At 35.0% G+C, this 16,467-nt stretch overlaps 1 protein-coding gene across 5 annotated transcripts in view; it reads right to left on the minus strand.

The window, feature by feature from the left end:
• LOC150108442 (solute carrier family 41 member 1-like) overlaps positions 1 to 16,467 on the minus strand; it is a 294,151-nt gene that overhangs the window by 8,400 nt on the left and 269,284 nt on the right. For all 5 annotated transcript variants that reach the window (XM_090390787.1, XM_090390785.1, XM_090390786.1 and 2 more), the window contains exons 10-11: positions 15,303 to 15,437; positions 1,546 to 1,694 (exon numbers count right to left, since the gene is read on the minus strand). In XM_090390787.1, coding sequence (XP_090246913.1) covers positions 1,546 to 1,694; positions 15,303 to 15,437 — 284 coding nt within the window. The remainder of the gene's footprint in view (positions 1 to 1,545; positions 1,695 to 15,302; positions 15,438 to 16,467) is intronic.

Consider the following 16,467-nt stretch of genomic DNA (forward strand, 5'->3'; position numbering starts at 1 on the left):
TCAATATATCCAATCTTCAGAAGTACAGGATGTTTCAAAAAGGAGTATATACAACTTTGAATGACAATGGAAGGTAAACAGTAATTCTGCACACATCCCATCTATAATCACTTTCCTGCCACATGCAGCTGGAACACAGCTCATCCAAATTGAGTGGCAGTGGTGGCACAAAACACTTAATCTTTCGCCAAGCCCCACAAGAAAAAAATCTAACAGTGTATGGTCATGCTACAGGCACTCCTCTACCAATCCATCTGAATAGAAAATGGGCGTCAAGATATGACCTTACGTCTGTCTGTCTGGTAACGAGGAGGTGCTCCATCTTGCTGGAAATGTAAGCATTTGTCATGGTCATTTTCTACTTGTGATATTATGTACCCCCGTAGCATGTCCAGATACACACCAACAGTAATGGTAGACTCTGAAAAAAATGAAGGGTCCAAACTTTCTTCTTGCTTATGGCACAAAAAAAGTTGCCTTTGGCAACATTTTTTTGCATCATAGAACATGTAGAAAACATGTTCTACGATGGTGTGTGGATTTTCACTTTCCCAAATAGTGCACTCATCACTGAAAACAATCGTGTCCAAAAAAGTCCTAATTTTGTTCTATCCTACTGACCATTTCCATACAGAAATCCTGGAGTATCCTCTTTCTTCAAATGTTGTATGAGGGTGAATTTGTAGGGCCTTAAATGTCGATACTCTCATAAAAATGTCACACAGTCACAATGTAGAATTCCAATTTGATGAGACACCCATCTGGTTGACTTTCCAGGGCTTCTCTGGAAACTTTCCAGAACTTCCACAACAGAATCAACCTTCCTGTTAACCTTGGATGATGTGCAGAACAGCCTGTGTCCACAAAATTCTTGTGGAATCCATGTAGATCCTGCACCTACTAGGAGGTTCTTTACCTTATTGCATGCATAAATTCCTCTGGACTTGTGTTGCAGACTTCGTTTTCTCAAACCAAAACACACAACGTGCTCACTCTACACCATCCAAAGTCGCCATTTTCAAAATGGTGCGATGTATCATGCCATCTAGTGTCACATTTGGTAATAGTTACGTGACCAAAAATTTATGCGTTTCACTACATTATGACAGTCAGCTTTTGTTGTACATCATCTGAGTTATTCTCTGTTCTCCTGCAAAAGATGTGCACCCTTTTGAAACACTCTGTATATTCCCATTCTTAAGGATACTCTTAAAGAAAATGTAAAGATGAAAATTTTGCATGTAGCCAATCAGATTTCATTCTGATAACTAACATGCATATGCTACGATGGAATACAGTATTGGCTGTAATGAAAGTGAGCAGTTTTTTTTATGTTAAATCAAGTGTAAAACAAGATTATGCAGGCCAAAATGTAGAACACTATAGTATTCAATGTTTGCAAATTTCAAATGTATTACAAATTTCAAGACTGTTTCAATAAAGATGGAACAAGTAACAATTTTAGCTGCTTGGGCAAATAAACTAATTAACAGCTTCTGAACGAACAGAATTTATAAAATCCTAATAAAATATGATAATTCATACCTGAAGTAATGCAGCTGAAAGGTATACTAGTAGAAAAACAACATCGACAGATGTTTTGCCAGCTTTTAATAGCCTTATCACATAAGCAAAGATCAAATGACCAGGAAGAGCCATAACTAATAGCACCCTGGCTGTCTTGGCATGAGCACCTATTAAAACAATAGACAATTGATATTCTTGGCAAAACATTTGAACAGTCTAATATAACTTAATTTTAACAGATAATTTCTAATTTTATAAAATTTTAGCAGAGAAGTTATTAGCATATTACAGTAAATCCTCAATTTTATGGACTTTGGATTTAACATACAAAATTTCTGGACCGTATGTCACATGTGAAAATTAACGGCATGTTAATTTTCAAATGCTTTTAACCAAGATTTGCTTATAATTAAATTAACAGGTTATTTTTTGTTAGCAATTTCCTGTTATTTTTAACAAATTTTTGCAAATAGGCCATCATATGTTGAAAACACACTGTAGTAATTTAGCCAACATAAATGAGTCACCGCACATAAAACATGTTTAGTGATTGAGTAGCACGTGATCACACCATCATTAAATTCCTGCCATATACCCTCAAGGGGGGGGTGTACAGGATATGATAGTACTACATGGCAAAAATTACATCATTACTAACTTCCTATCTACAATTTTCCTCCAAATCAGTCTGTTACTTGTCAAAACTTCAACATTATCGGATCTTATATTTGTATCGTCTAAGGAACTTTGTATCGCATCAATCCACCTATATCTTGGTCTTCCTCTGGGTTGTTTTGCTGCCAACCTGGCAGAGAACACTTGTTTTACTAATCTTTCCTCGCCCATTCTGTTTAAGTGACCATACCACCTGAGATTAGCTCTGCTAATGCATTCCTGGATGCTGACAATGTCAAGTTCTTTCCTAATATACTTGTTTTTAATATGATATTGCCATTGATGCCATCTGTTCAGGCCTATAATCTTTCTCAGGACTCTCATATCTGCGGTCTCTAGTCTTTGATCAAGTGTTTTACTTCTGACCCAGTTCTCAGATCCATAAGTTAAAACTGGTTTGAACACTGTCTTGTATACAGCTAATTTAGTGTTCCAAATAATTTCTCTCTTATTCCATATGAATTTATTCATTTGACTTCCCACCATACCAGCTTTGCTGATTCTGTTGTCTATTTCTATATTTAATTTACCATCTTCACTAAAAATCGTGCCTAAGTAGCTGAAATGTTTTACTTGTTCCACGGGTTCTCCATTCACAACACAGTTGACATTTTCAATGATTCTGCCTATTTTCATTGTCTTTGTATTGCTGACCTTCATACCATATCTATTACAACAGCTATTCAATTTAGTCAGAGAATCTTGCAGGCTTGTAGCAGATTTATTTAGAAGTATAACATCATCCGCATAAAGCAGAGCTGACATTAACATCTTCAATTTTGATATCATGTTTAATACCACTTTCCTTCATAATGTGATCCATACAGATCATGAATAACAGAGGGGATAATGTACATCCTTGTCTCACACCAGGTTTAACATTAAACCATCTTTCTGTATTTCCTTCAATTCTAATTGCTGACTTACAACTCAAATAAAGACTAAGTATTGCTTGATATAATGCCCCATTGACACCATATAACTGCAGCATATTGAATAGCTTCTCTCTTGGCACCTTGTCATATGCCTTTTCCAAATCGACAAAACTTAAATACAGATCTTTGTTATATTCTCATGCTTTCTCCACTATTTGGCGTAAAGTGAAGATCTGATCCTGACAGCCTCTATTTGGCCTAAATCCAGCTTGTTCTTCACCAAGCTTTTCTTCCACAATTCTACTCAACCGTTTCTCAAGTATACTTGCATAGATCTTGCCAGGAACACCCAGTAGGGAAATACCTCTGTAATTCTCACATTCAGTTTTATTTTCCTTTTTATATATTGGTACTATGAGAGCTCTACTCCAATCATCGGGAATTCGTCCCTTTGTCCAGGCTTTCTGAACTATGCAGTGCAGCCACTGTAAGACTCTTATACCACCATACTTCAGCATTTCCGGTCAAATATCATCTACTCCTGCCGCCTTTCCATTTCAAGCCTTTGATGGCTTTTTCTACTTCAAGTATGGATATGTATTACTGATTGCATGCCTGGTCAGTGTTTTTTACCACTGTGCTATCATCACTGCTTGTTTCATTTAGCAGTTTTTCAAAGTAATTACTCCATACTTCAAAGATATCTTTTTCTCCCGTTTTCATGTCACCTTTATCATCTCTAACTCCTTTTACAGCACTCTTTCCTCCATTCCTAAGCTTCTTCAACAACCTTCAGAATATTTTGCCACCTTCTTGATATTTATTTTCTATATTCTTGCCAAAGTCCTCCCATGACTTTTGTTTAGCTAGTTTTACAGTGTTTAGCATTCTTGTATTTGTCTCTATATTCTCTAAGAGCACAAGCTGACTTATTTGACAGGAACTTTTGATATGCTTTCTTCTTTTCCTTCACTGCCTCTTTAACTTCCTGTGTCCACCAGGGAGTTCTGATTTTTTATCCTTCCAGACAACCTCACCACATCCCTCTCTGGCTGAATCAATCAATGTTTTCTTCAGAGTTTGCCACTGAATCTCCAAGGTTTGATTCCTGTTCTCCAACTCTTTCATTTTTTCTTCAATAATCTTTGTGTATTTTAGTCTACAGTTCACACCTGAGAGCTGCTCAACTTTTATTCACTTTAAAACTTTCTTACAAGTCATTCTTTTCAATATGAAATTCAATTTTATCCTGCTCAGGACTAAATACTGATCACTTCCAATTTCAAATCCTCTGTACACTCTGGTGTCCTGCACCAGAGAGAAAACATCACTATCAACAATAACATAGTCAATGAGACTTTTCTTATTCCTAGCCTCTTCTCTCCATGTGAATTTGTGCACATTTTTATGTTGGAACATAGTGTTAGTAATAACCAGTCCATGTCCTGAGCAAAAATCCAACAGATATTTGCCATTATTATTAGCTTTGCTCTTTTCTCCAAATTTTCCCAAAATATTTTTGTATGTCTCACAATCATTTCTCACTCTGCTATTTAGATCCCCAACAAGGACCAACTTTTCCTTTTTCATTGTGTCAGTTGCTTTTTCTAAAGCCTCAAAAAATTCCTCCACTTCTACCTTAATAGAACCTTCTGTGGGACCATAGGCACAAATAAGTCTCACTGTCCAGTTCCCCATTCTCATATTTGCCCACATTACTCTACTTGAGACTGACTGCCATTCAAGAAGATTAGCCTCGTATTTTGTGTTGAATTATATTATTTCATTATATATATATATTTTTTTTAATTTTTTATTTAATTTTTTTTTTTTTTTTTTTTTTTTTTTTTTTTTTTTTTTTTTTTTTTTTACAGGTACTGATACTAATTTCCTTCCAATTTTCACATCTGGTGAGATCTCCTTTCTTTGAAATTAGTCATTGCTTCTTTCCTCTTTCTTGTATCTTTTAAGTCTTAGCACACTGTTAAAAATCACTTACAATTATCAGCAACAATTTCTTTAGTTGTCTAAAGAATTTCTATAGCTACATTATCATTGCAGTAAGGCCTTTCCACTTTTAAGCTTCTCTATTGCATTCATTATTTCATTTTTAGACGTTAGTTCTAGTGCAATACTTAAATTATGCTTATAGAAGGTTTTTCCATTATTGAACTTGTAATATGTCAGTTATATTGTTTCTACATTTAAGAACTCAAAATATACTTTTCAACTTCTAATAATCTTATTCTCTTAAGTTACCAGCAAACCATTTATATCCCTTATAGCATTTCCCTGCTTTTCTTCAAAGCATATTTTCCTTGTCATATCATGCAATTTTCCAATGTGTCCTAATGCTGCAGCCTTTTGTGTATCTGCCATACTGTTCACATAATTCCTTTTATCTTCTCTTGCAGGTCTTTTAATTAACTTTATTTTTCCCTCTGTAAATGATCAAATGGATTTCTTTAATTCGGAGATTTAGCATTTTGAAAACATTTTAATTTTGTGCTTTTCATCTATGGGTTTCCAGGTCTCATCTTTTTGATCCTTCTTAGCACCAAGTCTCTTGCCACATCATTATATACAATTTAAAATTTTTTCCACTGCTTTTCAGTCATGTCTTCAGGTATTTCTATTTCCAAAATTTGAAACTGATTTTTTTTTTTATCATAATATAAAAATTGTCCTTTATTTTTAATTTAAAACATTTTTTTCCATTTTAATTTCAAATTTTTTACTCCTACCAGTTCTAATTTAAGTTTGGCTGTTACTAAGTAATTATTAGTTTTATGTCAACTCCTCACCTTATTTTAACATCTATTAATTGCAATATGATCAATAACGTTGATTTGATTATGTGATCTGGTGATATCTAGGTCATTTTATGTATGTCTATACTTAATAAACTTCTTCCTATTACAAATTATTTTACATAATGCCACCAGTAGGTCACCATTCTCATTTCTCTGACATGTTTCATTATCTACTGCTTTCTCAAATTCCTGACATGTACCCTCAGAGTCCAAAAGACGGCTTGTGACTAGTGGTGTGCCGCAGGGTTCTGTTCTTGGACCACTACTTTTCAATTTGTTCATTAACGATATAGGAAAGGATCCGAGATGAAGTGTTCACTTGTTTGCTGATGATGAAAAGTTGGGTAGAGCAATTGTGAGTGCACAGGATGTCAAAATTTTGCAAGATGATTTGGATAGTTTGGAGGACTGGGCTAAGGAAAAGGGATGGCAATTTAATGTGGCAAAGTGTAAGGTTATGCACATTTTGGGGTGAAAAGATTAGCAGCAGTATACCACATTGGTGGAACTGTACTCCAGGAGATTGATGAGGCCAGGGATTTGGGGGTGTTGGTGGATAGGGAGATGAAGTTTAGGGGACACATTGCAAAAGTGGCTAAATCAGCTCATCAAATCACTTGGCTTCTGAAAAACACTTTAACAAGCAGAGACAAACAAGTTATTGTTATTCTGTATCGAGCCTTGATAAGACTCCATCAAGACTACTGTACCCAGATATGGGCACCAGGGTTTCTTCTTGATGGGGAGGAGGTGGAGAGGATCCAGAGACGAGTGACCAAGATGATAGCAGGTCTGAGGAATGAACCTTATGAGAACAGGTTGAAGATTTGTGGGTTGCAAAAATTGGTTGATAGGCAGGAAAGGGGTGATATGATTGAGACATTCAAATTACTGAAGGGTAAATTACTATAAGATTAATCCAGAAGATATTTTTGAGAATAGGACTGGTGGTGGGAAGACTAGGGGCCATACATGGAAGCTGGGCAAGAATGTGGTTAGCAAGGGGGTGTTAGAGCTAGGTTTTTTGCTTGGAGAGTGGTGAATGAGTGGAATAAGCTGCCAGGGTCTGTTGTGGGTGCTATGACTGTGAATGAGTTCAAGGAGAGGTTTGATAGATACTGTGTGAATGTCGAATAGTTGTTCTTGACATGATGTTAGGGTATCCCTCGATGAGTCTGTCGACTCCTTGGAGTTGCCCGAAATAATAATAATTTAAGTTATCATAGTGATGGTTTTATCAATAAATTTGTCTATATTTGTTACATGTGACTATCATAAGCACTGTGCTGAGATGGGGGTACTTTAAAATAAATTCTGTGAAATTTTTTTTAATTGGTTTCAACAATCTGAATGAGTCACTTTGCTAAGCCTAAACACATCACCATTGCAGTATACGTTAAACCGATCAACATCGACTGTTTACATAAATGAATTTATTATTGGTGGACAAAGCATTCTACAATAGAAGAAACATTTTTACCAGTAAAGGACTTAACACCCAACTCAAAAAAGGCTAGTGAAACCATACATATGGAGCACTGCATTATATGGTTGTGAGGCCTGGATGCGAACAAGACAAGACATCAAAAAGTTGGAGGTATTTGAACTTTGGTGCCAGAGAAAGATGAAAATTAGTTGGAAAGAAAGAAAAAGTAATGAAGAAGTTTTAAATACAGTTCATGAAAAGTAGTCACTAATGAAACACATCAATAAGAGAAGAAAAACTTTATTGGACACCATCTGAGGCATGGGGGAAATGATTACAGAAATAATGGAGGGACTGTAGAAGGAAAGAGACCACGAGGCCCACCAAGAATTTCATATATAAATAACACATAATAATGCTAACCAATGCTAAGAGTTACGAAGAAATAACAAGGAGGTCAAAAGATGAGATGTTATGATGTGCTGCTATAACTAACCAATCTTTGGATTGATGCACCAAAGAAGAAATGACAAAAATTACTGAGGAAATAATTATTGGATATGCTTGTCTGATTATATTAAAAGTACTTCAGTTATGTTATATTCACCAACATATTTATAAATACGTTATTCAATACAACTGTTTTGGGTAAGTTGACTAGTTTTTGTAGTGAGATTGGTATTTATAGTAATCTAAAAGATGGAAACCAAGCAAATTTGTTTTAAATGGAACAATTACCAGATCAGCTTAAGGGTCAAAGCTGTATAACTGAGAGAAAACCTCCATATAGCCTTTAAAGGAATGCGGAGACCCGACCAGGGCTTCTGACCTAATGTCCAATCCTCACCTTCTCGTGGTGCACCCTGTTGGGTATCACCTGGATACTGAACGAACGAGGATGGGCTGCCAATTTGGGATTTAGCCAACCAAATTGTATTCTTATTAGCTTAAACCAATATACAAATGATGGTACAACATAAAATTTCATACCGGCAGGGGCGTCTCCCGGTTAAACAAGGCCCCTGTTGTTTTCGCCAGGGAACCAGGGCGAACAGCGAAAAGTCAGCTACTGGAACAAATCTGAAAGCACACCCCAACTCAACATCACCAAAGTTAAAGATCGGTACTGCCAACATAAAAAACCTGAATGGCAAATAAAGCGAGCTAGCTGAGGAATTAGATAAGTATCATGTCGACTTAATAGGGGTGACTGAAACAAAAAAGAAAAACTGGTGAGATCTATCTGAGCAATAAATACAAGATGTTATATTCAGGCAATGACAATAATGGATAAGAAGGAGGAGCCATAGTATTCAACACAAAATACAAGGCTAATCTTCTTGAATGGCAGGCAGTCTCAAATAGAGTGATGTGGACAAATATCAGAATGGGGAATTGGACAATGAGACTTATTTGTGTCTATGGTTCCACAGAAGGCTCTACTAAAGTAGAATTGGAGGAATTTTTTGATGCTTTACGGAAAGCAACTGACACAATGAAAAAGGAAAAGTTGGTCCTTGTTGGGAATCTAAATAGCAGAGCAGGAAATGATTGTCAGACATACGAAAATATTTTGGGAAAATTTGGAGAAAAGAGCAAAGCTAATAATAATGGCAAATATCTGTTGGATTTCTGCTCAGGACATGGACTGGTTATTACTAACACCATGTTCCAACACAAAAATGTGCACAAATTCACATGGAAAGTGGCAAGGAATAAGAAAAGTCTCATTGACTATGTTATTGTTGATAGTGATGTTTTTCCACTGGTGCAGGACACCAGAGTGTACAGAGGATTTCAAAATCGGAAGTGATCACTATTTAGTCTTAAGCAGGATAAAATTGAATTTCATATTGAAAAGAATAACATGTAAGAAAGTTTTAAAGCGAATAAAAGTTGAGCAGCTCTCAGATGTGAGCTGTAGACTAAAATACACAAAGATTATCGAAAAAAAAAAATAAAGAGTTTGAGAACAGGAACCAAACCTTGGAGATTCAGTGGTAAGCCTTGAAGAAAACTCTGATTGATTCAGCCAGAGAAGGATAGAAAAATCAGAACTCCACAGTGGACACAGGAAGTTAAAGAGGTAGTGAAGGAAAAGAAGAAAGCATATCAAAAGTTACTGGCAAATAAGTCAGCTTGTGCTCTTAGAGAATATAGAAACAAATTTAAGAAAGTGAAACACTGTAAAAAAATAGCCAAACAAAAGTCATGGGAGGACTTTGGCAAGAACATAGAAAATAAATATCAAGAAGGAGGTAAGATATTCTGGAGGTTGTTGAAGAAGCTTAGGAATGGAGGAAAGAGTGCTATAAAAAGGAATTAGAGATGATAAAGGTGACATGAAAACAGGAGAAAAAGATATCCTTGAAGTATGGAGTAATTACTTCAAAAAATTGCTAAACGAAACAAGCAGTGTTTAAAAACACTCAACCAGCATAGAGGCAGGAATACACATTCATACTTGAAGTAGAAAAAGACATAAATGGCTTAAAATGTGGAAAGGCAGTAGGAGTAGATGATATTCGACCAGAAATGCTGAAGTATGGTGGTATAGAAGTCTTACAGTGGCTGCACTGTATAGTTCAGAACTCCTGGACAGAGGGACGAATTCCCAATGATTGGAGTAGAGCTCTCATAGTCTCCATATATATATATAAAAAAAAAGGGAAATAAAACTGAATGTGAGAATTATAGAGGTATTTCCGTACTGAGTGTTTCTGGTAAGATTTATGCAAGTATACTTGAGAAACAGTTCAGAAGAATTGTGGAAGAAAAACTTGGTGAAGAACAAGTTGGATTCAAGCCAAATAGAAGCTCTCGGGATCAGATCTTCACTTTACGACAAATAGTTGAAAAATCATGGGAAAATATAACAAAGATCTGTATTTAAGTTTTGTCGATCTGGAAAAGGCATATGACAAGGTGCCAAGAAAGAAGCTATTCAATACGCTACAGTTATATGGTGTAAATGGGGCATTATATCAAGCAATTCTTAGTCTTTATTTGAGTTGTAAGTCAACAGTTAGAATTGAAAATTCTAACTGTTGTACAGTTAGAATTTTCAGTAAGATGTTTAAGATGTTTAATCTGGTGTGAAACAAGGATGTACATTATCCCCTCTATTATTCATTATCTATATGGATCACATTTTGAAGGAAAGTGATATTAAACATGATATCAACATTGGAGATGTTAAGGTCAGCTCTTTGCTTTATGTGGATGATGTTATACTTCTAAATAAATCCGCTACAAGTTTGCAAGATTCCCTGACTAAATTGAATAACTGTTGTAATAGATATGGTATGAAGGTCAGCAATAAAAAGACAAAGACAATGAAATTAGGCAGAATCATTGAAAATGTCAACTGTGTTGTGAATGGAGAACCTGTGGAACAAGTAAAACATTTCAGCTACTTAGGCACGATTTTAATGAAGATGATAATTAAATATGGAAATAGACAACAGAATCAACAAAGCTGGTATGGTAGGAAGTCAACTGAATAAATTCATATTGAATAAGAGAGAAATTAGTGGTAACACTAAATTAGCTGTATACAAGACAGTGTTCAAACCAGTTTTAACTTACAATCTGAGATCTGGGCCAGAAGTAAAACACTTGACCAAAGACTAGAGACTGCAGATATGAGAGTCCTGAGAAAGATTATAGGCGTGAACAGATGGCATCAATGGCAATATCGTATTAAAAATGAGGATATTAGGAAAGAACTTGACATTGTCAGCATCCAGGAATGCGTTAGCAGATCTAATCTCAGGTATATGGTTACTTAAACAGAAAGGAAAGATTAGCAAAACATTGTTCTCTGCCAGGTTGGCAGGAAAAACAACCCAGAGGAAGACCAAGAAATATGTGAATTGATATGGTACAAAGTGCCTTAGACGATAAAAATATAAGATCTGATAATATTGGAGTCTTGAAAAGTAACAGACTGATTTGGAGGAAAATTGTAGATAGGAAGTTATTAATGATGTAAATTTTTCATGTAGTACTATCATATCCTGTACATACCCCCCTTGATGGTACCAATCAGGAATTTGATGATGATGTAATAGGCACCTTTTATTAGTTACTTTCAAATGAAGGCCTAGTAGACTTGACATCGACATGCGAAGGATGGAGTTTAAAGGCTCACAAAACGGTGCTATCTGCATGTAGTCCCTTCTTTCAGAGCTTATTTATGGAATATTCTTGTAAATATTCTACTGTTATCCAGAGTGACATGAAATACACTGATCTGAAAACAATTTTAGTCTTCATGCACAGTGTAATCTCTCCCTCCAATATCACTCACTATCAACAAAGAACCAAGAACTACAGCCAAATTCGTTGAATAGTGGAATCAAACTGGTACACTGCTGGAACCCTGTTAGAAGTACATCATGGGTGATTCAGATATTATAAAGGACGAAGTAATTCAGCAGACTTCAAGTTTTCAAGCTTTGCCTTCTAGTGGAGTGCATAAACAAAAGTTATCAGCACCAGACTTAGTGTCTATATGGATGACAACAGGAAATGTGTCGATATTATTCCAATAATCCACCTCACTGTCATGTTTACTCCAGTTGCATACCAGTCACTCACTCCTATATGAGAGTTGAATTGAGAACAATGAATAGAAACATTAGGACTTTGAAAACAGTTTAGGTTGATGTGACAAGAACAAGAATGGGTTGGTGTTTAGGTTGAACAACCCAATTTTTTTTTCCTCCCAGTCGAAGTGCTGACTCAAACTGCTAATTCCACTGATCTTTTTCATCTACTACTCTGTTCTGTGGAGCCTTTCTTATGAAGTATTCATCAACCATTACAACCTCCAACTTCAACAAACAGTTTTTCTATTGACCTTATGGGAGTGATACAAAAAAGCCATTTTCACATGCTGAAATATTTAGTTTCAGTAGAGACAGAAATAAATTAAATGAAAACTAACTATTTTCTGCTAAAACATTTAGAATATTTTGTTAAGTTCCTCTTAACCATCTTTACAGGAAGTATGTTGATGACATTTGTCATCAATCAAGATCTACAAGTTTCTCCAAAAAGTGACCCTTGTTTCAAGTTTACCTTAACTCCAAAAGAATAACATTCTTCCTTGACACTAAATTACTACATTAATGTATTAATAACAGAATGCAATCCTGTGGACATTAATGAAAGGGGGGAAAAATTAAATAATTTTTTATTTTAGTTTGTTACTTTATACAATTCAAAATGCACTGATTTCCTCCTGCATAATAATTATGCAGGCTTCTGAAGGGAATCAAGGGCAGTTTGATCTGAAAGAGGATATCTTCCAAAGATTCCATCTTTGGTAAATCTTTTAAAACATACTATCATATCTTTCTTCTAAAAGATTTATCAAAGACATACTCACAACATCTGCTGTTGGCTCATTACATGAGAAAAACCTGGATCTCACAAGCTTCCTAACTACACCCATACTCAGTTTCCTGGGATGACCACAAGTACTCCTCCCACTTGCCATTAGTTGTAAAATTTCACTTATGTCTATCTTCTCTTTATCAATTTATGTTTACCATATCTTTTCTTTTCCATTTGTTTCTTTATCTTTAAAGGCCATATTCAGTCAGTCTGTCCTTATATACATAATTTGAGGCACAATATTATTCTGGTCTCTCTGTGAATCTTCAATCAACTGATCTCCTGTGAACATATTTGAGCATAGCAGTTAGATCCAGTTTTATCAAATCCTTTACAAGGCTTTGATAAAACTGCATCTTACTGCACTTAGCAAATATGGTGACTTGACTATCTTATTAGCGTGTGCCTAAAAACTACCATCACTAGTCTTTAGCTTCGCTAACCATTTGTAGCAAATTATCATTAATATAGTAATATGTCTGCAAAACATCAAGCCAAAATTTCTGGATTGACACTCACTGTCATTTGTCCACAGAACCAGTTTGTTCACATCAGTCTTTAGGCATTCTGTATTACCAATGTCCATTATTACCCTTCTTGAATTTGCATTATCAGAAGTAATTGTATGTTAACTATCCAGACCAACCATAACATTAATACACAAATTAAACAATGGTTCAAGTGCAGAATTGCTACATTCCTATCCATGTCACAAGCTTATCCTGCAAACCCGTCCTTTGGATAACTACAGTATGGAATCCTGTCAAATGCCCAGGTAAAATTCAGAAATATATCCATTATATATATATATATATATATCCATTTCACTTATATAATATTATACAATTATAAAATGTGATCAAGTTCCTAATGCAAGACCAACCTTTAACAAAGCTATACTGAACTCTACCCACCCCTGAATGCAAATCCTAGCTTCTCCAACACCTTAATAGCCACTCCAAAGATACCAACTGCTCTATAATTGTTTGTGACACCTATCCTTATACAAAGGGCTTGACAAATTATATGAAATCGTACTTGCCATGCAAAAAATGTACGTGTTCAAGACATTTTTTTTTTTTTTTAAATGTCTCAATAAGTCAATAGAAGTTCCATATACTGATCAGAAAGATATTTTAGAAAGTTATTTTTATTAATTAAAAAAAAAAATTTTTTTTTATCCAGTCAGTATATTCTACTTGCCATAGACAAGTGTATTTGTTGAGCTCTGCTTATATTGTATATGTATAACTATCATACCAAGATTAAAATAATCAAGCTAGAGACAATGCTAATTCTTGGTACAAGCATTCAACCCTTCAACAAACATCTCATCCACTCCCATATGCTCAGTAAGTCCTGTATCACCACTGTGAGGCTCTTAAGAAAAATATTCTCCTGTACTGCATTACCTTTAATAGAGTATTCCTTTCTGGGTTCTAATTAAGTCAAAAACATAAGGCAGCTCATGCTCAGAGAAAAATGTAAGGAAACAAAGCACCATGCAAAACTAGGAAAACGAGTCATAGGAAGATAGATAAGCATATAGAAAATAAATGTCAGGAAGGTGGCAGAAATATTCAAGATATTCCCTCTGGAGTGATTATTATGAAACTTTGCTAAAATGAAGCAAGCAATAACAGCATGTTGGTAGAAAAAACTCAAGCAGGATAGAATCAGGAGTATATGTTAATATTTCAAATGTAAGAGAACACAAAATATAAATTTATTATTCCTATATATTTTGCTCAATGTCACAAGTTTTTCTTTCAAGAAAAAGACAAAAACTGGTAACATTTAAATCTGAATACAAGAACGAGTCATATAATATCATGTGTCTTGGTCACAGCTGTCCAGTAGGAGGAAACACTAGAGTTTAGAGACATGGAAATATATGTATAATTAATTTAAAAAGAATAAATAAAAATTGTAAACCTTAGAAATAGGCATACAGTCTGTCCGATTAAGATTAGGATGGAGGTGAAGGGCTTCACATGATTCAAAAAATAGACTATCAGATTTGAACTTACCATTGTGTAGCATCTTGGTATGGTTATAGTGAAATCTGTGTCTAGTGTTGATTGCATAAGAAACAAGGCCTAGGGTTCTGAAACACCATCAGAGGATGCTAAAATACACAGTTGTATAGCTTGGAGTCAGTATCATAAATGGGAAGTTTTTGTTAGAGAGTGCACTGTTATGTGTGAAATGACACGAGAATGGTGCATGACTGGATATGTACGCCAGTCTGAATGGCGATATTGATAATACTGTCACATCTGTATATCGTCTGTCATTTAATTCTTTGGAGTAGTCTATCTGGTTAGTTGTCAGTTTTGTGTTTGTAAATTTTGGCCTAAATATCAAGAATGCAAGAAAGATATAATTTTCAATTATGTACTTGTCCAAACTTTTGTTTTTACAGTTAGGGTTCCTATTAAAATGCAGTAGTCACTCATCAGAAAAAATATTTTGGGTAGGTTTCTCCACTGAAAAAAGTTGAAAAACACTGATTTAGATATTTAAATATGAATAATAAGTTAAAGTATTTTTTACTATTAAAAAGAACATTATAATACATACTTTTACCAAAGAATGAGAAACAAGGATTAACACAGGCACGAGAATCACTGGGAGGAAGGGTACCCATTTCAGACCTTTGGTGAAGATAAGTGGATATGCGACTGGCTTGGACTGCAACAAGGTTTCCACCAACTCCTGTAAATTAAAAAAAAAAAAAAAAAAGTTTCATATAGAGTTTCTAAGGACAAGGAAATTAGTCATTTTTACACTGTTCACAACAATGCCATCAATAAATGTGGCTGTGTTTTATTTGGCCACACCCACAAAACTGGTTGGTGTATATTTCTTTAAGTGCGTAAGGATCATAGGGAAAATGATGAAACTGATCAGTTTTGAAGCTGAGTTATATATAGATGAAATAACTGCTTATTTTTACAATAAGCAGTTGTTACAATAAATCTGATTTTTATTTCAGCATAAGGATAACTAATGCCATATTAGTTATCTTCAACAAGTTGAAGGTTACAGGAATATCATCATCAAATTCCTGCCATGTACCCTCAAGCGGTGTACAGGATATGATAGTACTACATGAAAAATTTACATTTTACTAACTTCCTATCTACAATTTTCCTCCAAATCAGTCTGTTACTTGTCAAGACTCCAACATTATCAGATCTTACATTTCCATCGTCTAAGGCACTTTGTACCATATCAATCCACCTATATCTTGGTCTTCCTCTGGGTCGTTTTCCTGCCAACCTGGCAGAGAACACTTGTTTTGCTAATCTTTCCTTGTCCATTCTGTTTAAGTGACCATACCACCTGAGATTAGCTCTGCTAACGCATTCCTAGATGCTGACAATATCAAGTTCTTTCCTAATATCCTCGTTTTTAATATGATATTGCCATTGATGCCATCTGTTCACGCCTCTAATCTTTCTCAGGACTCTCATATCTGCAATCTCTAGTCTTTGGTCAAGTGTTTTACTTCTGACCCAGATCTCAGATCCATAAATTAAAACTGGCTTGAACATTGTCTTGTATACAGCTAATTTAGTGTTTTGACTAATTTCTCTCTTATTCCATATGAATTTATTCAATTGACTTCCTACCATACCATACCAGCTTTGTTGATTCTGTTGTCTATTTCTATATTTAATTTGCCATCTTCACTAAAAATCGTGCCTAAATAGCTGAAATGTTTTACTTGTTCCACAGGTTC

This window comes from Typopeltis vanoorti, chromosome 3 (genome assembly GCF_054136105.1).
Source record: "Typopeltis vanoorti isolate ZY-2024b chromosome 3, IOZ_Tvanoo_1.0, whole genome shotgun sequence".
Lineage (NCBI taxonomy): Eukaryota > Metazoa > Arthropoda > Arachnida > Uropygi > Thelyphonidae > Typopeltis > Typopeltis vanoorti.